General features: G+C 45.6%; 1 protein-coding gene across 1 annotated transcript; it reads left to right on the top strand.

Moving 5' to 3' along the window:
- Positions 1-2,566: 2,566 nt before the first annotated feature.
- On the top strand, positions 2,567-22,996 carry KPNB1 (karyopherin subunit beta 1). The gene is made up of 20 exons (XM_013005776.2): positions 2,567-2,744; positions 5,764-5,964; positions 7,710-7,862; positions 8,810-8,869; positions 9,621-9,710; positions 10,080-10,190; positions 11,359-11,460; positions 12,729-12,953; positions 13,728-13,919; positions 14,520-14,650; positions 15,435-15,582; positions 16,328-16,399; positions 17,596-17,740; positions 18,776-18,858; positions 19,330-19,437; positions 19,878-20,021; positions 20,152-20,257; positions 20,724-20,838; positions 21,367-21,528; positions 22,371-22,996. Coding segments are annotated over exons 2-20 (2,196 nt in total). The 5' UTR covers positions 2,567-2,744; positions 5,764-5,916; the 3' UTR covers positions 22,372-22,996.
- The last annotated feature ends 6 nt before the right edge of the window (positions 22,997-23,002 follow it).

The following is a 23,002-nucleotide window of genomic DNA, read 5'->3' as shown; positions in this document are numbered from 1 at the left end:
GTCCAACCTAACCCCGCCATCGGGAAGCCGGTGGGTGTGTCCCGCCCCAGGCCCCGGCGGCTGGCCAATGGCGCGCCGCGCCGGGGTGACTGCCGCCCAATCGCCGCGCGGCCTGAGGGCGGCGGTGCGGCGGGAGGGAGAAAGAGGGAGGAAATGGAAGTTAGGTTGCGCCGCGCTGCGTGTTCAGCACGGGTGGGGGTGGGGGAGCCGGGCCTAGGGACCATGTGGAAGCTCCGAGCCCAGCTGCCAGCCCTGCCCTGACCCGGGCCGGCTTCGCCCGCCTGCCCTGTCTGTGGCCCTGAGGGTTCTGCCCACCTCCTTCTAGAGTTCTGCCCCGTGACTCGCTTCCTTGGTCGGTGCTCGTGGTTGGGGCTGGCGCCCGAATGGCTCTTAGACCATCCCGGGCAGTCTCGCTCCCGTTTCGGTCCACTGATTGCTCTGCTGGGGTTTTGTTTCTTAAGCTCGATGAGCAGAGACTCGATGACTCGGGATTTGCCCCCAGATAACAAGCTGGTACTCATGCTTGAGATGCCGGGGACCATGCCCTAGTGAAGCCACACCGGACAGTTCCTCGTTTCCCACGTTCACTGAAACAAATAAAAATGAACCCACTGCCGTCCCAGGACTGGCTTGTTGTATAGAAATGAGTGGATTGCGGTTAACAGCCCGTGTGCCCAGTCTAGTTCTCTGCTGTTGTGAGGATGGTGGCAGGTAACATGGCATCTTTTTAAGATACAGGTAATATGTAGGGAACACGGTGACAAAAGGTATTCCTTTTGAGTTTTCAAGGCAAAACAGTGTAAGCAAGGAGAGGAGACTTAGTGTGTGCAAGCTGCCCTTGCGTTCGATTTGCTACCCAGGTTTTCACTTCTGTTTGCCCTTTTCCTTTCCCAAGCTTCCCTCTGGGTTAGACAGATTATGCCCCCTTGGTTATTTGTGAGAGACCTTTATCTTGAAGCTCATTTGGGTGATACTTTTAAGAAGAGCTGCTGCTGCAATTAGAATTGTAGGTGTCATGCAGTACTTGTAAGTGGCAGGAAGCGAGTTGCTTTTGGCTCCTGTTACCTTTCCCATTTGGACAGCGCTGCTTTGGTGCCTGCTGCTTTGGTGCCCGGTGCATTATAAAAGATGGGAGTGTGTTTTCCTGGGGCTCTGCTGTATTCGCTGTATAACCATGTACACCTGTGTCCACAGTGTGTATGAACTGTTTACCTAGTGTGTTAACCAATGACTTAAATACAAAATCCATTTCCTTGGTACATCTTGCCTTGGCCTTATCTTTTCAAGCTAACCTTTTAAATTAAATATCGGTTCTTCTAAATCTGCTTTTTCACTGTTCTTTTGGTGAAGCTTGGTACAGATGTAGCCTTGCCATACCTGCATCTAAAATACATGGATAGGGTCCTAAGAAGCCTGTGTTATAGGTATTTTCCTCGTTCAAGATTGCTTCCACAGAGTGCTTAACAACCCCCCCCACCTAGTGTGTGATTACTTTTTTTCCCAACTGAGGTGGTTTTTTTTATTAAAAGATCATTTTATTGGAGACTTACAATCTTGCTACAAGCCTGATACAATACATCTATTGTATCAGGCATATTTGTACATATGTTGCCTTTACTCTTTTCTAGACATTTTCTATTGAGCCCTTGGTATCAGCTCCTTTTTTTCCCTCTACCCCACTCTCATAACCCATTGACAGATTATAAATTATTATTATTTTCATATCACACTGACCTGTCTCCCTTCCCCCATGTTTTCTGTTCTTTGCCCTGATGAGGGGTGTATGGTTATGTGTCAATATTGCTTCCCCCTTCCTCTCTCCCCCTCCCCCCTACTCCTACCTGTTCCTGGATTCCGTGTGTCATGATTTATACTTGTGTACATGATTCTAGTCTGGATTGAAAAGCAGCATGGGAGTGGGGGGGGTGGAGGTTGGGTTTTTTGTTTGTTTCTAATCATTTTATTGGGGGCTCATACAACTCTTACCACAATCCATACATACATCAATTGTGTAAAGCATCTTTGCATATTCATTACCCTCATCATTCTCAAAACATTTGCTCTCCCCTTAAGCCCCTGGCATCAGCTCATCATTTTTTCCCCTTCCCTCCCTACTTCCCCCTCCCTCATGAACCATTGATAATTTATAAATTATGTTTGTTTGTTTTAAAGATCTATTTCATATTCAATCCTGTCATGTATTCATTTAATCAGCAAATACTTCATTGAATCCCAAGTATTGTTGTCGGTGTTTGGGACATTTCAGTACACATAGAAGGATCCATGGAGTAGCAGATTGCCAGATGTGCTTTAATTCTGGAGACTTCATGGACAGATTTGGCCAAGAGGTTTTGATAGGAAAACCTGTGACTTAATGTAAATGTTGTTTGAAGCTTCATGATAAATGATGGATGGCCTTAAGTAGGTAGATATTTGGGGAGTTTTCTGTGACCGTGATTTGTCCTAAAACAAAAATGTTTTCCTTAGTGGTTTGCTGCTTATTGGTGAAATTCTCAATAGAGGTGTTTTTAATCAGTTGTATATACATATTCTTTTAACAGCCCACTTTCCTTGTGGAACTGTCCAGAGTGCTGGCAAATCCAGGAAACAGTCAGGTTGCCAGAGTTGCAGCTGGTCTACAAATCAAGAACTCTTTGACATCTAAGGACCCAGACATCAAGGCACAATATCAACAGAGATGGCTTGCTATTGATGCTAATGCTCGACGGGAAGTCAAGAACTATGTAAGTAACTTGCCTCTCTTTTTAGTCATCTTGCCTAGGAAACAAGAAACATCTGTCAATTCTTCTGTCATTTGCTTGGGATAGAGCTGAGATGTAGATATCACTCGAAGATACAAAGTAGAGTTGATTGAAATCTGTCCCAATTCAGTGTCTGTTCCCATTGATGGCTTTTATAGATGAGATAATGAGGTGGACTGCAATACTTTGGAAAACTTAGATTTAGATGCCAGAATTGATGATTAAAAGGGGTTTGTAGAGATTGGTGAATTGGAGGGTACGAATTGGTTCTTCTTAAGGTCTGTAGATCAGAGTCACTGAGAGAATATGCTAACAATCTGCATGCTTCCACTTCCTCCAGAGCTTCTGATTTGGTAGGTCTAGAGCAGCGGTTCTCAACCTGTGGGTCCCGACCCCTTTGGGGGGTCAAACAACCCTTTTACAGGGGTCACCCACCCAATCCAGAACAGCAGCAAAATTACAGTTATGAAGTAGCAACGGAAATAATTTTATGACTGGGGTCGGGTCACCGCAACATGAGGAACTGTCTTGAAGGGTCACAGCATCAGGAAGGTTGAGAACCACCGGTCTGTAGTGAGACCCAGGAATGTTTTTGAAACTGTTTTCCCAAAAGACTTATCCAGAGCTCGAGTAAAACAAAGCTCTTGGTGACCTTGAGTTAGTAGGTCATTTTCTTCTCTGGGATGGTGAATGCATACATAGGACTATGGAGCCAGAGGGAAGTAGTATCTTGGACCTTTGAAAGGCCAAAGAGCTGGCCAATTTGGCATTTTATCTTGCTCTTATTTACTGAGCCAGTTGTGAAGAATTTTTTTTTTTTAAGAAATGCCTTTTTCAAGTCATTTGAAGAGTGAGTATAGATGTGTTTCTTCAATATTTGCATAAAATTAAATGCCCTTTGTTGCTTTGCATCTTAGAGTTCTCCTGACTTTATTTGAATTAGAAATGCGTGCTTCTAAATAAAGCAAAGGGTTCAGAGCATTAAGTCAGGTTCCTTAGTGGTCTGTATTACCAGGATAAGCCACAAAGGGCCAGTAAGTTTAGCATCTCTAACCTCTAGTTGGTCTCTGGTATTTGAGAGGAAGCTGATCGGGGATTACCAGGTGTGGATATGTGCAGGTCAGACTTCTGCTCCCGCTGTGCCAGTTCCTGATTCTGAGTCAGCATTTTAGGTCAATTTGTGACCCTTTAAGGCAGTGACAGCTCTTTCTTTCTAGATGTGTGTCTTCGTTCCTGATTAGTCTTGCTTGGAGAGGTGCCCATAACAGGGGACTAGATTATGAAAGCCAGTTTATTTCTTGTCTTGGAATATGTAGAGCTATTCCTAGCTACATGTAATTAAATTTTCATACCATAACGTTCCAACATCTTATTGGTTGTAATGCCTGTTGGAGTTCTCGTTTCCCCAAAATTACATCATGGGAAATGAGTTGAAGACAAAAGGGAACGTTCTTGGTGCGATATCCCTGTGTGTGCATGTGTTGCATAACGCATTGATTTGACATCACAATTTGTGAAAACCGGGATCAGCATTTGTATAGGCACAGTTGAATCTTTATGCATGAAAAATCTTTACTCCTGTCATCTTGAGTCCCCCCCCCCCATTTTATTGCACATCTGATATTATCTTAAGGCTGGCAGTCATTTCTTTTGAAATCTGGACTTCTATTGATCAGCTTCTTACTCAGTTTATATCTGATAGCTATTAGAGGGCCACCTCTGGTTTTAAAACACAAAATTTTTTTACTTCTCAGGTTTGGATAGTTGGAACCTCTGTATCAATTAAAGTGATACTAAGGGTCTTCCGGAGTCCACTTCAAGGAGAATAGATACAGGTGGGATGAGGTTTAAGTGTGAAGGCAGCCTGAACTTGAACTTGTTAGGTTAGACCTGTGTTAATACTCGGTCACCACCACTTTGGGGAATTCATCTCATGTTACTGTTTACAGTTTTTGTTCAAGTCCATTCTAAGTTTGAGAGTCCTGAAGAGCAAACCTTGGATTTAGAATCAAAGCTGCCTGATACTGGGCAGAGCTGGTGGGGGTGGGCAGGGATAATGCTGTGTCCTGTAGAAGAGGGAAAGATGTTGAGTTCATCATTACATTCTTTGCTACTAGTTACACAGTGGCCTGTCCCAGTCAGCAGAGCACTGGCCTGACTGTTTGGCAGCTACTCTTTGTCCTGTGTCTCTGCCACTGTTAATTTGCCTTTTGAGTGCACTGATGATTTTCAGTGAGTTCATTGACTGAATTAGCTGATCATGGTCATGATTAACACTAGGTTAATTGCAGCTTCATCCTTTAGTCATACCTGTGCCTTTACCCTTTATGTAAATGCTTGTATGGTTTCCATTTCAGTCGGACCAACAGATGCCATTTTAATTGGTGTATCTGGCTGATAATGGTCTCCGCTGATGGGGGAGAAGACAGTCTGATGCTTGAGCACACAGATTGGAAATGAACTGAAGCTCAATCCTTGGATGTTTGTGAATTCAGTAACTTTTTTGCTGCGTTCTGTAATGTTACTGGACCAAGGTGTTTTTAGAAGTCAGACCCAGTGGCATGCTCTGTAGTTGGCCTCATCCTACAGAGTCTCACCGTTCTGACCACACAACACTGCTCAGGACTGTGTGTAACTTGCCCATATGCCACCCCCAAGACTCTTAAAAGTTGAATCTGTATCTGACAGCCCATGGGCCTTTCCTACTACGTCCCCTTGCTGCTGCCTTCCCACCCTACATTGAAGGCATCGGAGTGAGGTGTGAGGCTTTGGAGAGTTTTATTCAGAAGCAAGAAGGGTTGGTTTTGTTTAGTTCTTGGGCAGTGTGGATGTTGGTGGGGCTGGGGCGTTTCTGCAGTTATTAACTGCATAGGCCTTTCCACTTTTTAAAAAAATCTTGTTCCTTAAGAATTCAAGTGAGGTTGACCTAAGGGATCTAAGTGGGCAAAATATGTTCAGATAATGTTAGAACTTGATAGCTTTTGCCCTTTTCTCACCCCAGGTTTTGCAGACTTTGGGCACCGAGACCTACCGACCTAGCTCTGCCTCTCAGTGTGTGGCTGGTATTGCCTGTGCGGAGATCCCAGTGAACCAGTGGCCAGAACTCATTCCTCAGTTGGTGGCCAATGTCACAAACCCCAACAGCACAGAGCACATGAAAGAGTCCACATTGGAAGCTATTGGTTACATTTGCCAGGACATAGTAAGTAATCCCTGCTTTTCCTGCTCTAGCGAGGTACCTCATACCCCTCGCGTGACCTGCATGGTGTTAGGGTTGCCTTTTTATCATGGAGTGAGGAAAGCCAAGCTCATGCAGTGTTTTGAAAATAGAAATGCCTTATTTATTACTTTAAATCTGTGTATTGGTTAGTGTTACGGCTTGACTTGTATTCTCTCAAAATACTGTGCCGTGAGCATTCACTTCTGTGGGTATGATTCTTTTTGTGGGTGGGCAGGCTTTTGTGATGCTAACCTGGCAGGGTTGGCGAAGGGTGTGTCTTGAGTCATCATCCTTTTGGAGATATAACAGATGAAACAAGCAAAACTAGCCTGGGGGGTGTGGAGAGGTAAATGCTAAACCACATAAAGCAACAGCTACAAAGAAACAAGGACCTTCCTCTGGAGCTAGCACCCAGAATTTCTTCTGGCCTTCCAAACTGCGAAAAATAATTTCTGTGTGAGATAGTCGCTCCCTTGTGCTTTTCTGTTGTAGCAGTCATAGATAATGTTATGATAAAAGGGGGAGGTAGTTACTACGTTGCTATTTATGTCCTAAAATAAAAACTCATAATGAAATCCATGTGTTTGGAGCGCTTTAGATACTGCACTTTTAAATGATATTTTCTAACTTGGAGCATCTCTGATGTGACCCTTCAGATGGCTCCTCAGTGTGCTCTGGACACTGCTGCTTTCCCCTTTACTGCTTTAGAGAATGAGCTCTGTGGCCTAGTGGTTGTGCTGGGTTGCTAACCACAAGGTCAGCCCTTAAAAGCCATTAGCTAAAGAGTTACTGCTTCAACTACCCATGGGGGCATTTTGACCCTCTCTTGTGTGGGAGTCGTTATAAGTCCCGTTCAGCTTGATTTTGGCTTGAATTTGTAGAAAAAGTTTGCCAGCCCCTGGAGCAAAATGTGTGTGTGTGTGTGTGTGTGTGTGTGTATAGAGCAACTTCCTGAGGGCTATTGTTGGTGATGCCCTCCCCACTCATGGTGTCTGTTGTGCTCTGCACCCTTGATGGAGCAGAGTCCACGAGATTGAACCTGGACTTCAGCTCTCTAGATGTTGGATGTAGGCAGGTGTTTGTTCTTGGCCCTGTGATGGTCAGAAATATGTACTTCATTGATACAGGTGGCCTGGGAAAACCAGCAGACTGCCATCTTTATTTGTACAGCGGGGGAAAGCCAGTACAGGCACCTTGGAGGCTTTGTGGCTTGGGTTCCAGACCCATACAAGAAGTGCCTATCAAAATAAAGGAGGATGTGGGGGAGGGGGTTTTGCTTTCCCAGTGCATGTAAAAGTCCCATTAACACCAAACTGTGGTCTACTGAGTATGTGGTGGCTTTATGAGAAAGCTTAAAATGCTGTACGAATGACCAGAATGCCACACAAACACGATGTGAACACATACTGTTGGGAAAATAGCACTGGCTAGCTTGCTCCTCCTGCAAGGTTGCTGAAAACCATCAATTTGTTGCTGTTGTTGTTGTTGTTTTTAATGCTTATGTGCTGAGAGTCAGAGGTGAAGCTGATACGTGTAACTTGTTTGTGTTTAAATACCAGCCCCATGGGATGTGTGGCAGGCGATTTCCAGTGCTGTCTCAAAATGGAAATATGAGAGGGAAGATCAGAGAAAGTCCGTGCTCCCTCAAGTCCTTCCTATTGTGAAAGGGACTGCTGATGCGTTGTAAGCTTATTGCTCGAATCACCACCTCACCGTGCTTGTTTCAGGACCCAGAGCAGCTACAGGATAAATCCAATGAGATCCTGACCGCCATAATCCAGGGAATGAGGAAGGAAGAGCCTAGTAATAATGTGAAGCTAGCAGCTACCAATGCGCTCCTGAACTCCTTAGAGTTCACCAAGGCGAACTTCGACAAAGAGGTGAGGCTCTTCGTCCCAGAGGTGCAGAGGGTGAGAAATGGAGCGAATTGAATGAGTTTGGGACAGTAGTTGTGTGAAATATTTGTGGCTTAGAAAGTCCTTTCTCAGGCTCTTGGGAAGTGGAGGGATTACAAATGTTCTGAACTCCATTTGTTCTGTTTTGCATTTCAAAGTGTGTACTTGAGGTGATTTTAAAAACACTGACCCCAGGCTGTTCAAGAGCTCCTTAGGGGAAGGTGCTTTTGAAATTACTGGGTGTTTTGTCTGCTAGGAGCTCATTGCTCTGGGCCACCCTTTACTCTCCACATTTGACAGATTCCATCTTTCAGAAAACAAAATGTCTTCTTTGTGATATAAAACATGCTTTGCATTCTCTCAGGTGCAAGGAAATTGCATTTCCGACGTACGGGTTCATTTTGGGAGAAAGATGAGGCTTTCTAACTCCCATAAACTGTTAGAGTTCCGTGTTTGCGTCGGCAGCACATATGCTAACACAGTTAGGGCAGAGCTGCCCCTGTGGGTTTCTGACACTATCTGTGGGGTCACTGTGACTTTAATCAACTAAATAGCAGTGACTTTGGGCTTTTCCTTCTTTTTTTGTTTAGGTTCATTTTCTTTTTTTGTGACCGACAACGTTACTTCATTTAAACTCTATAACCTACATTTTCCTGTCCCTTTTCCTGAAGTCTTAATGAAGATTATTTTGGAGATTAAAAGATTAAGCACCTCTTTAGAGGGTAGATCATACAGCAGATACTGGGTACAACCCCACCCTAATAAAGCCTTCATGCTGCCATAATGTCTTATGAGAAGCGGCTTGGTGGGTCTTCGAGTGTTGTGTGGAACCTGAGTGTGGGAGGGGGGGCTCTCCTGGTAGAGAGTCCTAGCAGTGCTCTTCTGTATGGTTTGTGCTCCTAATACCTTTTTCATCTTTATTCTCTCTGTAGTCCGAAAGGCACTTTATTATGCAGGTGGTCTGTGAAGCCACGCAGTGTCCCGACACGAGGGTAAGTCAGAGCCTCCAGATTGGAGGGGAAGTGTGGGAGTCACTTGAAAAATCTGTCTTTCCTCTGAAAGGCCAGCTCCAACTAGTAGTTGTTGGGGATCTTAGGAATCACTTGTTGGTGCAAGGTTTTTTCTTTCTTTATTTAAAATTGTATTGAGGGCTCTTGCAGCTCTTACATCATTCCAGACATCAGTTGTATCAAGCATGTTTGTACATACGTTGCCATCATCATTTTCTAAACATTTACTTTCTGTGAGTGCTTCTATTTATTAAGAGTCTCACAGTTTGGAAGAACCATACTTGGAAAGTTATCATAATGGAAATTTTCATCCTTGAGAAGGTGTAGAGATGGTTTTGGAGCAACTTTGCTATTTAATTGCCATAAATTATGCAAGCAATCGTTTTGTTAATAGTAGCAATTGCAGTAGCTTTGGTGTTGCTGTAATCTAAACCTGACCCCTATTTCTAGGAAAATAGCATTACCTATATATGTACCTGGGTCCCCTCTTTGGAGTAGGGGTGGGGAACCCTTTTCTGCCATGGGGCATTTGGGTATTTGCAACCTCATTCCTGAGGCCTTACTGGTCAAAGATGGAATGTGATGGCTGGACCGCTTCTCTCTGAGATGTGTGATGGTCACTGTTGGTGACACTTGTGCAGGCCACATCCCTGCTTTAGAGCAGAGCCCGTTCTTCTGCTGGTCTGTGAGCTTGCCTTGCTATTTCAGTAAACTAACCTACTCTCTGTGGAAGGTGCGCGTGGCCGCGTTGCAGAACCTGGTGAAGATAATGTCCTTGTACTACCAGTACATGGAGACGTACATGGGCCCTGCTCTTTTTGCTGTGAGTATTCTGTACCTTTGTGTGCATTGAGCATAGCCGATTACAAAGCCCGTCACTCTTCGGCACTATTTTGCCAATTTTGTCACTTTTGACTGGACATTATGAAATCACATTCCTTGAGTCTTGTGTTAGGTCCAAGTTCATCAGTGTCTTGCTGGGACAGCTCGTGCTGCTAAAAAGAGAACTGTGTAGAAATAATGGCTTCCTGCCCTACCTTTGGCTTCACACCTAGCCTTTATAAAGCCATAGTTGTGAAACTGGGCTATCTATGGTTAAAGAAGGAGTCCTTATTTATTTGTTTATTTGGGGGCATTTTAACTTGAAGGAGCACTGATTTGGGGCATGAGGTCTCATAATTTTTCTCCAAAGATCACAATTGAAGCAATGAAAAGTGATATTGATGAGGTGGCACTACAAGGGATCGAGTTCTGGTCCAACGTCTGTGATGAGGAAATGGATCTGGCCATTGAGGCTTCAGAGGTGAGCTTGGGAAAGGGGACTTCAGGTGGGGAGAGCTTTACTGCTCGCTGGGCTTTGGGGTGCGTTGCTTTTGTGAGTGTTATCATTCTGACTTGCCTTTGAGAATGTCTCTGTTTGTGGAAATTCCTGCCAGCCATAGATCCTCGTGAGAAAGACGGGTTAATAAGGCATCCCATGTTACCGTTGGTCAGCTGGGAAGTGCTGTCGTGTCAGCGCCAACTCAGTGACCCTGTCCTGCGCCACCCTCACAATTACTATATTTGAGCACATCAGGGGCAGCCACTGTGTTGTTCAGTTCGTTGAGGGTCTTCCTCGTTTCCACTGACCCTCTAGTTTACCAAGCATGACCGCTGTCTCAGGGCCTAGGCCTTCCTAGTCACATGTCCACAGTTGAGGGAGACAAAGTCTCCCCAGTCTTGCTCCCAAGGCACATTCTGGCTGTCCTTCTGTCAGACCATGGGACGCTCAATATTTTTCACCAGCACTACAACTCAAATGCATCATTTCATTATTCCTTATTCCAGCTATTGCATGCACATAAGCTGATAGGAGAATCTGTGGCTTGCCTTGGCTTGTTTCAAACCAAACCCAAATCACGGTCGCTGCATCACTTCTGACTTGCTCTGACCCTGCTGGGTGTTAGAACTGCTTCGGCTTCCCAGGCTATAAAGACTTCTGAAACAGAAAGCCTCATCTTTCGCCTTTGGGCACAAGTCTTAGCCATTATTCTGGCTTTATAGTATTGTGAACACAAGGGGGCAGCAGGCTATCACAGGAGGTGGCACCTGCTGTACATAGAATCATGTCCTGTCCAATGATTAGGGTGTATCACGGATACTTTCCTAATGCCGGGGAAAGAATCTGACCGGCTGAGAGTGAGTTTTGTGGGCCAAAGATAGTTTAGGTGAAAGCTTGCTAATATGTACTGAGTTTATGAGAAAAGAATGTCATTCTTAAAAGTTGCCTTGGTCCGTTGAGGTAGATTAGAGATGTGTCCTAAAAAGTCTAGTGGAAGTTCAAAAAATGAGCCAGCGCGCCCGGCCTCCCCCCCTCCCCCCCCCCAAAAAAAAAGATCAATGACTACTGTACTTTGTCTCATCATTTTTCTACTGTGGAGCCCTTGCCAGCCCTTCCTGTATGCTTTTATCATAGTGCATTTTTCCTTTAGGCAGCAGAACAAGGGCGGCCCCCTGAGCACACCAGCAAGTTTTATGCGAAGGGAGCACTGCAGTACCTGGTTCCCATCCTCACACAGACACTAACTAAACAGGTGAGTTATCTTCCAAACCTAACTAGGTAAGCAATAAAATCCTGTACATGTTGAAATCATTTCTGTGAAAAACTTGGCACCGCTTCAACTATGTGGTAGCTGAGAACCATCAGCCTCGGCTACTGGGTTGTTTGTGAAGGAGAATTGGGGCTGAACGTTTCTGATGGAGCTTGGTCAGGAGTGAGCCACACATGGCTCTGATTTCCTGAGTGCTATGTTGGTTTCAACAAGAGGCACCTGTTTGAACGTTAACAGTAAAGGAAGCTTAGGAATAGAGGTACTACTACTGGGTTTGGGCCACTCAAACAGTGGTTCTGACATCGAGGGTTTGAGAGGGTTACCAGGGTATTAGGACACGTAAAATGCTCGTGATTGGATTTGAATGAACTTTTTTGTGTTTTTTAGTGTTGGAAAGGTTCTTTCTGTTACCTCATCTTTTTTTTGGTATATGAGAAGTATGAGGAGGCTTCAAAGTTCACTGAAAAAAAGGAATTAAAAGATAATGGAGTTGTTCCACAAACATTTGAAACCCGCTTGTAGTCCAACAGAGCTGGCAGTACTGTGAGGACACAGCGTTGGTGACTGAAAATGTCTTTGTTCACAGGAGTAAAGCCATGTATTTGCTTTTCATTGGACTGGGCGTCCTCTTCCACTTTCATGCCATCTCCCATTTTTGCAGTGCTATTCTTTATTTTTTGACCTTAGCCTCTTCATTTTTGTATGCTTTTCTCTTAGAATACATTCTTTGAGCGTGTACTTTTTTGAAACTGCCTGGGCATCCTACCTTAAGTGCTTATGTGGTGTGAATGACCACAGCACACATTCTGAATTCTGATTTGGAGAGAATATATTTTTAATGGAAATAGAACAACTCACCCTCCAGAAGCCCCTCTTAGACCATCTTCCCAGTTACTGTCTCCATCAAGGGGCGCCACGGCCCTGCTGGTTAACTCCCTAGGTGAGCTTCGTTAACTAGTTCTGATGTCACCAGAATCCTCCAGCACAGACTCTTTCACACAGTTGAGTCCGCCATGCTGTAGCATGTTGTGGTTGGCTCGTTCCTTCTGGGGTTCATTCTAGTGAGGTCGTCTTCTATCTCTGTCTTGTATAACAGAGGCTCTCTTCGAGGATGAGTTGTTGTGGAAGGGACAAAATTTAAAGCGTTTCATATTGTATTTAAAGGCATTTTTTAGATTAGTTGAATCTGAGGTAAAGTGATTCTCGGATCAAAACCTTAACTAGAACCACGTTTTTTGTTTTTTAATCAGGATGAAAATGATGACGACGATGACTGGAATCCCTGCAAAGCAGCAGGCGTGTGCCTCATGCTTCTGGCCACTTGCTGTGAAGATGACATCGTCCCACATGTCCTTCCCTTTATTAAAGAGCACATCAAGAATCCCGATTGGCGGTACCGGGATGCAGCAGTGATGGCTTTTGGCAGTATTTTGGAAGGACCAGAGCCCAATCAGCTCAAACCACTAGTGATACAGGTGAAGTCTCAGATTGGAACGTGGCCTGCCTATTGCTGCTTTAAACTTCCTTGAGCCCCAACCCACTGCTTTGAGTCCATTTGGACTCATCCTATACTATAGGTCAAAAGGATGATTACCTAAGTCATAGGACCTAGAAAATTACAGACAGAAAAAAGATCACCGTAAATATCACTGCCCAGGGATAACCTCAAGACTCGATACTGCTCTTCTTCTCTGTGTGGGTTTATGTGCCACAGGACAGAGTTCTCACTGTGCAACCATCTTGACCGCTCTGTTGCCTTCACTTGGTGGTGTAGCGTGAGCATTTCCTCCTCATTTTTAATGATGGGTTTTCCCCATTCCTTTGCATCTGATGACACTACATAATGAAAACCTCCCATGGGATGGGAGGGTCGCGTTCGCTTAGCTGTTACATGGGACACAAGTCCTGTTAGAATTGAGTGTGGTTCACGTGGACCTGCACCTTTCAGGATGTAGCCAGATGCATCCCAGCTACGTCCTCTGATTTCTTCCTCTGACTAATTGGGTGAAGCCTGCTGAAAGCGTTTGCCCCAGTCTCTTACACGGTGCCCCGTATTATGATTGAAGACAGAAGAGGACTTTTTTTTCACTTTTATTGTTGCCTATTTTTAAAGCGTGTCCTAAAATTATGAAAGTATCTTGATGTAGGGTCTTGTGATAAAATCCACCTATTAGTGTTTCCTCTAGGGGTAGCAAGCAGCATGAATTTGCACCTTCCTTTGACTTTGCTAATAACCATTGTGTTTTCAGGCTATGCCTACCCTAATAGAGTTAATGAAAGACCCCAGTGTCGTCGTTCGAGATACCACTGCGTGGACTGTGGGTAGGATTTGTGAACTGCTCCCCGAAGCTGCCATCAATGATGTCTACTTGGCTCCCCTGATGCAGTGTCTGATTGAGGGCCTTAGTGCTGAACCCAGAGTGGCTTCAAATGTGTGCTGGGTAAGGATTTTCTTCATGATGAGACCTGGACCTTGGTTGAGTCGGCAGCAAGGAAGTCATAGGGGGTGCAGGAGAAAAATGGGTGTACCTTACTGGAAGGCTGTTTCTGACTAGCTTCTCTTAATAATTTATTCAATTAAAATGTGGGGGAGATGCCAACTGCAAGAACCAGTGGGAGGTTTTGACTCATGGTGACTCCTTCCTGCACCACTTTAAAACAGTCTAGCTAACCCAGTGAGAGAAATCTTTGGATTTAGTTTTGTTTCCTCAGTTGCTTGGGGATGAGATGTTTTGATTAAGGTAGACGATGCTGCCTGCAAAAAGTACCATTGCTGGGAAGGGGGCCCAGGTCTGAAGTATGGCTCAAATGCGGAGTCAGTATAGTCTGAGTAGTTCCTTTGGAACCTTTTGGGGGACGAAGGTACAATAAGGAAGGAGTGAAACTCAAAGACAAAGTTGAGGGAGGATTCACTCGCTGTGACTGAATCTTTAGAATAGTTGGAAAGGAACACTGTCTAAGATACTTTTTGAAAATAAGAACTAATCTTGGCGTGGAGTTCTTCTCCCGACTAGTGTGAAGTTTTTCTGGCTGGTTTTCAGGCTTTCTCCAGTCTGGCTGAAGCTGCTTATGAAGCTGCAGATGTAGCTGATGACCAGGAAGAACCGGCTACCTATTGTTTATCTTCCTCATTTGAACTCATCGTTCAGAAGCTTCTGGAGACCACAGATCGGTGGGTAACTGGTGCTCTGTGGAAATGGATGTGAATTTATGGCTAACTCCTGTTGCCTTCAGTGTGGGGGTATCTAGCCATTGAGAAAGGGGTTTTATATACTCTGACGGAATTAAAGGGATCCTATCGTAAGTTATTGGTTTAAAGCGAGATAGAAATAAAGAATTGTACAGTTAATAATGCAAGTCTGAAAAGGGTCTTATATCTTCACTACTTTCTAGAGTAGTAGACTTAAAGAGGCCCCTTCATTTTGTTGTGTTGACAGCCGTATGCAGTCCTGGTGAAAGAAAAATGGTAGTGCTCATGATGCGGTGGCTGCACGCCAGCTTAGTAGCCACTATTGTTGTGAGTAGGTGAGGAACTTTGAAGAGTTGGTCAGCAAGTGAGCTTTTGAAATTCAGGGTCTACAGGTGGGCGTGTTTGTGGACAGACCAAAGCCATGAGCACATGGTGCACTGGGATCTCCCGGGAGGCTTGTTTCAGGGTTGCATAAAGCCATCTCCCACGGGTCAGTGAAAAGTGAGGTTTCCTGAAGTCTTCAGGTAGTCCCTTATGTTTCCAACCAGGTTTTGTTTTTCCTCCCTGTAATTAGTTACCTTTCTGAAAGGGCTGTTCTGAGTTTTATTCGGGCCTGAAGACCCTAACCGTCAGTCACTGGTTCCTGGCTGACTCTAGGACAATTCTACACGTACCATACTGGTTTCTTGATCCTTAATTGTCCGTGAGACATTCTGTCCTTTGACCGCACTGGGGACGGTAAGTGTTTTGCTGTGCCTTCCTTCAGGCCGGATGGACACCAGAACAACCTGCGGAGTGCTGCCTATGAGTCTCTCATGGAAATTGTGAAAAACAGTGCCAAGGATTGTTACCCTGCAGTTCAGAAAACGACTCTGGTCATCATGGAGCGGCTGCAGCAAGTACTTCAGATGGAGGTGAGCCTGAGGGTACGAGGTAGTTCTCCCAGTGCATTGTTCCCCTTCAGTGCTGGCTTCTTTTTAAAATCCCCTTGCCAGCGAGTCAGTTTGATCCTGCAGTACCGAGTGGAGCTGTCCCTGGGGTATCCGAGAACGGACATGGGTAGGGAGGTAGAAAGCCTCGTTACACTGCAGCCCAATCAAGTAACTTACTCTATGCCCTCGGGGCTGTCTTATTGGTGTTTATTTACTTTCCTATATATCAATAAAAATGACTTAATAGTCCCAACAGACCTGGCAAAAAGAGACGTGTTGGTTTTTTTTAAAGAACCATTTCCATTTTACTTCTTTCAGGTTTGTTTGTCTTCGGCTTCTAGTCTTTACATAGGTTTTGGAGGAGGTTGTGGGGCAGCAAGCACCTGCAGGTCTACATTTGGGGGAGGTCGGTCCTTCCGGGCTTCACGTGGCCGGTCCCTAACCAAGGGCTGTCAGTGGCGCGACTCACAAGAGAAGGCAGCTACGTTCACAGCTTGGGAAGCGCGGATGCGTCAAAGACACTCACTTTCGAAATGGCTCCGCCGGCCCAGCCTCCGCTGCGCTTCTCACTAGAGCTTAGTCACGCCGTCCTTGGCTTTGGGCACGCAGTGGCACGACTGTTGCTAGGCTTTTTCTTTGTTATCTCGGATTGGGGGTGGTGGTGTTTTTTTAAGACCCTCTTGGAAGGCTTTCTGTGGAACAGTGATTTTCTCCTCTTCTCTTTCAGTCACACATTCAGAGCACATCTGATAGGATCCAGTTCAATGACCTTCAGTCTTTACTGTGCGCCACTCTGCAGGTATGATGGGACCTTTTCACTTGAGGGTCTCTGAGGAGGAGAGAATCTGGATCTCGGGGTGACAAGTTCATGTGTATCCAGCGCTTTAAATGGTTCTCATAGAGCTGTTCATTCTGTCGCTGACTTGGGAGGATCATTTCCCGGGGGTCCGGAAGAGACCAGTGTGTTTTTTGCACAGGAGAGGGGAAGAAACCTCTTGGTTTGTGGAGCTAGGTTTGTGCTGGCTGTTTGCAGTCTGATTTTCAGTAGATTGTCCAAGCCTAACCCAGTCAGATTTGATTCCCAACTGGGGCTCACTCTGCTAAAAAATAAAGCCTTGGGTTTCTACCATCTTTTGAAAGAGTATTTGCTGTTGGGAGTTTTTGTTGTAATTTACATAATTGATAGGCAGTCATTGTTGAGCAGGGTCTACTCCCCGGGTGCATACAGCTAATGGGCTTGGCTTCTAGCTAGAAGGTTGGTGGTGCAAGTCCACCCAGAGGCATCTTGGAGGAAATGGAGGGGCCTGATCAGCAGAGAGACTGAAACCCCAACGTGTTTCTTCCCCTTCACGAAGGGGCTGGGTCCCTGTTCTCGCTCAGGCCCCGGAACTTGTTCTCTGAAGCTTACCTAGGGATTTGTTGACCCTGATGGGGCTATCCTACCCTGTGAACTGCCTTATCTACTTTTCACAGCAGTGGATTTGGAGGGCTTTGGGGGGTATATTTTTTTAAAGCATAAATGTTCGGAGATGTTTCTCATGACACAGAGGAATGATTAACATCATTGAGACAATGGTCAAGGTGAGGAGCGGGGGTGGGGATGTGTATGGAATTGGGAGACGTGGAGCTTCAGCTACCACGACTGGCTCTTGACCATCTTTCAATGGATTGAGAAACAACTTAGCTTTTTGATGGTTTTAGAAGTAACCGGTTGGGGTGACATGGCTCTCTTTAGACCAGCCAGCCATTCAGCTGTCATTCCCCAGGAGGGGCGGGCGCGTGGCTGCTGCTGACTGGTTTGCCTGACACCAGGGAGACGCTCAGCTGCCCTTTGTTCATTTGGGGAAACGGAAGTCCGAGTCCATCAAATGTTGTGATGCAGATGGTTCGCGTTCTCGGAGCTCTTGTGAAAAATCAAGCGCCTGGATGAGAATAATGCCAGGTTCTGATTGGAAGGTTTGGAACAGACAAATCCTGATCTTCCTCGTTTCACAGAATGTTCTCCGGAAAGTGCAGCATCAAGATGCTTTGCAGATTTCTGATGTGGTCATGGCCTCCTTGTTAAGGATGTTCCAGAGCACCGCTGGGTCTGGGAGAGTACAGGAGGATGCCCTGATGGCAGTTAGCACACTGGTGGAAGGTCAGTGAACTGCAGTCATGAAGGAATGTCTAAAGGAGTTTTGACTACCCAAAGCATAATCTTTTCTTGGGGCATGAGTCCGTTCAACATTGGATTGAACTTAGGTTTAAATTTGTATACCTGCCTTGTCATTTGTGACCTGAGGCAGACTGGCCTTGTGTGTCAGGGAAAACTTACCAGGCTCTCATTGGGATGTGGTGTCTATCAAGGTGGGAAAAAGCAAAGGGTTTGTTAGGTTTTGTTTTTTCCCTCGACTCGTCCCAGTTAAGGTGTCATCCTTAGGTTGACATATCAGGTGGCTGGTGTGGACTGGAATGAAAATTGAAAAACTTCAAGGAAAGTGATCATTTTCTGAGTATTGCATGTCTGGCCATGTGAAATTGCTCTGGGGAAGGTGTATCTGACTTAGTGTTCTTTGAAAGCCCATTAAACAGCACGTAATGAAACCTGTAAGGTGTATTACTAAGGCCATTTCCTGAGAACTAAATCCATATCTGACATAAAGAGCATATGTTCAGCTGGTGTGGTAACATGTGACCGCCCTGAGAGGGCGATGAAGTTAATTCCAGCTCCCAGAATAGCTGGCTTGGATATGAAGTCCAGTGTTGCTTTTCCTGGCTGTGACTTGGTAAGCCTTTGATGGGATTGCCTGGGGACCCTATTTTCAAGCTGGCTTCCAGAGAGGACATGTTATAATCTGAGGGATGGACAAGAGGCAGTACTGCTGGCTCAGGCAATTCAAAATTAACCTTGACATTCCTCGAGTGCCATACCACTTTGTTGTTTTAGCCAGAGCAAGATCCTGTTCTGGAAAGAGCTAGCCTTCTGAATCTCGAGGGTGTAAGAGGCCCTTCTTCCAGCAGTTCCAAATTTGATTTAATCCGTCTTAGACGGCCTTAATGTCTTCACGATGAAATTAATAAATAATCCCCCTTCTGTCCGCCTGTTGAGTGGAGTGAATACATTTGGGGAGTGTTAGGGTATCTGTGATACAGGTGGTGCTATCGAGAGCTTAATAACTTTGCTTTGTTGCAGTGCTGGGTGGTGAATTCCTAAAGTACATGGAAGCCTTTAAGCCCTTCCTGGGCATTGGATTGAAAAATTATGCTGAGTACCAGGTAAGATAGGTTCTTTGAAATAATACAGTCTCATTCTACCTGATAGCCATTGTCATATGGGCAAAATCCAGTTCCTGGAGCCTAGGGAGCTTCCCAAGTATTAGCCGCCTCCTTTGTGCCCTGGGTGTCTGATCAGGAGTAATAGGGAAAACAGGGGATTGGGTGCCGCAGATAAGGGCGCACAAGATAGTGGCTTGCTTAGGTAGGAGTGGTGTCAAGTTGTGCATCAAGCACCAGGCAGAGCAAGGCGCTCTGTGTTTTTTTGGGGTTTTGAATTTTTCTGAAAGTACCAGCCTCTACTGTTCTTGGTGAATATTGATTCTCCAGGCTGTGATACCATGAATAGTTCCACTTCTCTTCCTGCCACGTTGGATGTTTTCTTTGACTCTCGCTGTAAGGTTAGAACAGGCCCACATGCTGTAGGTGACCAGTTCTGTTTGGAAGATGAGTTAGTTCCTTGCTTTTCCGCAGGTTTGTTTGGCATCGGTGGGCATAGTGGGCGACTTGTGCCGGGCCCTGCAGTCTAACATCCTACCTTTCTGTGATGAAGTGATGCAGCTGCTCCTGGAGAATTTGGGGGTGAGTGTGTCTGCACGTTGTGAACCAGCTCTCAAGCTTGCCCTTGGAAAGATGGGTGACTATTAGGTTCATGGCAGGGAACTAGAAGGTCCCAGAACATTGACTTGAGAGCATTATGGGGACGAGAATTCGTAACTTCTTTCACAAGAGGATTCTAAAGGAAGCTGACTGTGCAGTAATACAGGAAAGCACAGAGGGAAAAGTAACTCAGGCCAGTGCTGCTCTCCAGAGTTGTCCCCAGTTTTGCAACTTCCTGTGTGCCATCAGATAAATCATTGAAACCTCAAAGGCTGTACACTCTCCTGGCCCTCCCTCGGAACTAGAAGCGTAGGGTGGGAATAGCCATGCTTGTGCTGGCATTTTCTTAAAACTTGGTAAGTTTCTTGTGTCTTTGGATGACCCAGACACATTTTCACTTGTTTTTTTCTTCCCCTTGTCAGAATGAGAATGTCCACAGGTCTGTGAAGCCACAGATCCTGTCGGTGTTTGGTGATATTGCCCTTGCTATTGGTGGAGAGTTTAAGAAATACCTTGAGGTTGTATTGAACACTCTTCAGCAGGCCTCCCAAGCCCAGGTGGACAAGGTATGCTTTAACTTAATCCTGCTGATCCACTAATTTAACCCTAATTGGAGGAGAGAGAAGGGGGACTTTCAGCCAGCTTATAACCACATGTGATTAGTGGGTTTTGTTTTGTTTCCTTTGTCTCTTACAGTCAGACTATGACATGGTGGATTATCTGAATGAGCTAAGGGAAGGCTGCTTGGAAGCCTATACTGGAATCGTCCAGGGATTGAAAGGAGATCAGGAGAACGTACACCGTTGAGTATCCAACCCAGTTCACTCAGTCCACTGGCCAGTGTGTACCTAGCCAGATGCGCTGTGTTTTTCATTCTCTAGCTCACTTGTAAAGGAAGGTGGAGCCAACACCCACCCTAATGATGGAGAAGGGGATGTGTATGGGAGTATAGAGTTGCTGTCCCCCTCTTCTCTGTCCCATGTCACTTGTGCACTGCAAAGCACGCAACCCAGCCAAGGCCGTTGGGAAAAGCAATGGCAGAGATGCTAGTTGCTTCTGCAACCAACCACAGGTGGTGATGGTTGGGCCCCCAGTGGAGCTGGACTGGCAGGTTAAGGATCAGAAGTCCATTTTCTCTTACTGGTGTTTTAATCTGAGGAAGAATGTTTTGGCATCCATGTGTGCTGCGGGCTGTCCAGCATGACTCTGACAGGGACAGGAGTGCCACGTGTGGGACAACTGCATCAGACTTTCTCTTTCTTTTATAGCCGATGTGATGCTGGTCCAGCCCAGAGTAGAGTTTATTCTGTCTTTCATTGACCACATTGCCGGCGATGAGGATCATACGGATGGAGTGGTGGCTTGTTCTGCTGGTCTGATAGGGTAGGTTGTGGCTCACTTTCAAGAGCTGAGGAGAGCTCCTGGTGGCATTTTGAGAGGAGCCTGGATGACAACAACCCACCTCTAGCACCAGGGTTCCTCTAAGATTGGTGTGGCGCTGTAGATGGGCTTATTCGCGGAATGATGTGATGCACCACAGCCCTTAGCATTACCCTCCAGGTCACCATAATTTCCACTAGCCTCTTGAGGAAATAAGTTTTCAGAGGTTTACAAACTATATCCACCCCATAATCTGATTTTGGTCAAAGAATTGCCTCTATTTAGTTGCCTCTATTTAGGGTTTCTGAGGCATCATTCAAAGAAAACAGTGGTTTGGGGCTCAGAGATCGGAATTTTAGCTCTGATTTTATCAGGAAATAGGTGTGGCACCTTGGTAGGCCTTTGTAGACTTCATTTTCATTCTAGCTCTTAAGATTAAGCAGCCCGTACCCACTTAGCAATGACTTGGAAGGCTCTAAACTTGATAAGAATATGGAGCCAGAAGCTCATCCTCTTGTTTGCCTTGCTCAGGGATTTATGTACAGCGTTTGGGAAGGATGTACTGAAATTAATAGAAGCTAGGCCCATGATCCATGAACTGTTAACTGAAGGACGGAGATCGAAGACTAACAAAGCAAAAACCCTTGCTACATGGGCAACAAAAGAACTGAGGAAACTGAAGAACCAAGCTTGGTAAGAGCTCCTCTTTACTGCCCTCTTCCACCTTTCTTGTGGGAGAGGTTTGTTTCCTCCATGCTATTCTGTCAGGGGGCTGGCTTTTGATGGTTGATGTTGGGTCCTCTTCCCCGATAGGTGATTCTGAGCCAAAACTGTATTCTTCAGCCTTCCACTTATGGAAGGGTCAAACATCCTCTTACCTGAGCCAGATGTTGATTCTTCATGATGCTGAAGAACACTTTAGCTAGATTCACTTGAGGTCCAAGATTCTCAGTTTGTTTTGAACCCGAATAAACTCATGGATAATGACATTCTTCCCAGTTCTTTTATACTCTTCATTCTCCCTCCCTTTCTCTTCCGCATAGCTCTTCCTTTGTTGCAGTGTGTTCCGTTTATTGTGTAGCTGAAGAAGTAGACAGCTTTCTGACCCCTGCTTTGGAGTGTGGACTTTTCCCCTTTTACCTATTCGATAGTTTTACATCATAGATCTCGGGCAAAGTGGCTAGTTTGAAGTTTATCTGTTTCCTGCCTTCTGGCTGACATAAGTGCTGATGAGAACAGATAGGTGGCACAGGAGAGAAAAGCCATCTATCCTTGAATAATTGCTAGTGAGATTCCAGTCACCACCCCCCCACCCCCATATTAGGGCAGTGTAAAGCTGCCCCTGTGGGTTTCTACTCCTCACAGAAGTAAAAAGCCTCTTTCTCCCTCGGAGTGACTGGTTAACAGCCCAGCTCATAACCACTCTGCCAACAGGCCCAGGAGCATGCCCGACTGTAGGCAGAATCTGAGGGTATTTGGCTCTGCTGGGTACTTAGTGTGATCTCACGAGTTGACTTTTTTCCATCTGTTTTTAGATCTGTTACCATTGGGATGATAACCTGAGACCCCCACTGGAAATCTCCAATCTTTTGAAAAACCCGGAAGTGAGGAGTGTGCACGGATGCTGAATGTTTGGGAATGAGAGGATGAGTGAGTGAGGCTTGAAAACACCACATTGAACATCCTGCCGCCGCCGCAGCAGCCGCCGCAGCCACAACAGCAGCGCTGTTAGTGAGCTCAGTAAGCACTGACTTCGTAGAAAACCCTAACATCGGCCATCTTGGAAAAGAGGAAAAATGATGGATTTACTTTTTTTTTTTTTTTTAAGGAAAAAAAAAAAGGAAGAAAGCTATGTCTTCCCAGGAGACGCTAGAACTAGCTTTCCTGTCTTTTGGCCGGTGCTGAGTGGAATGTCTGGTTTGGGAGAGGAGGGACTAGGTTCAGCAGTGGTGCGTGGTTGTAAAAGGCAGCCTGGCCTTTGCTACTGATGAGAAAGATGGAGCCTGGGTCTCCAGCCCGCCTTCAGTGTACCTTTGCCACATGGTACTGTGCACATGCTGGCCAGAAGGAGGGTGAGGGCGTCTTTTCAGTCTGAGAATGAGTGTGTGTGAGTGAGGCGGTATCCACATTCTCAACTTCAAGTCATTGCAGTTTCTCCCCCCCACCC

This window comes from Echinops telfairi, unplaced genomic scaffold, assembly GCF_000313985.2.
Source record: "Echinops telfairi isolate 266 unplaced genomic scaffold, ASM31398v2 ScPeMD7_7458;HRSCAF=8496, whole genome shotgun sequence".
NCBI lineage: Eukaryota > Metazoa > Chordata > Mammalia > Afrosoricida > Tenrecidae > Echinops > Echinops telfairi.
The sequence above is the reverse complement of the archived record's forward strand: the minus strand, read 5'-3'. Positions and strand labels throughout refer to the sequence as shown.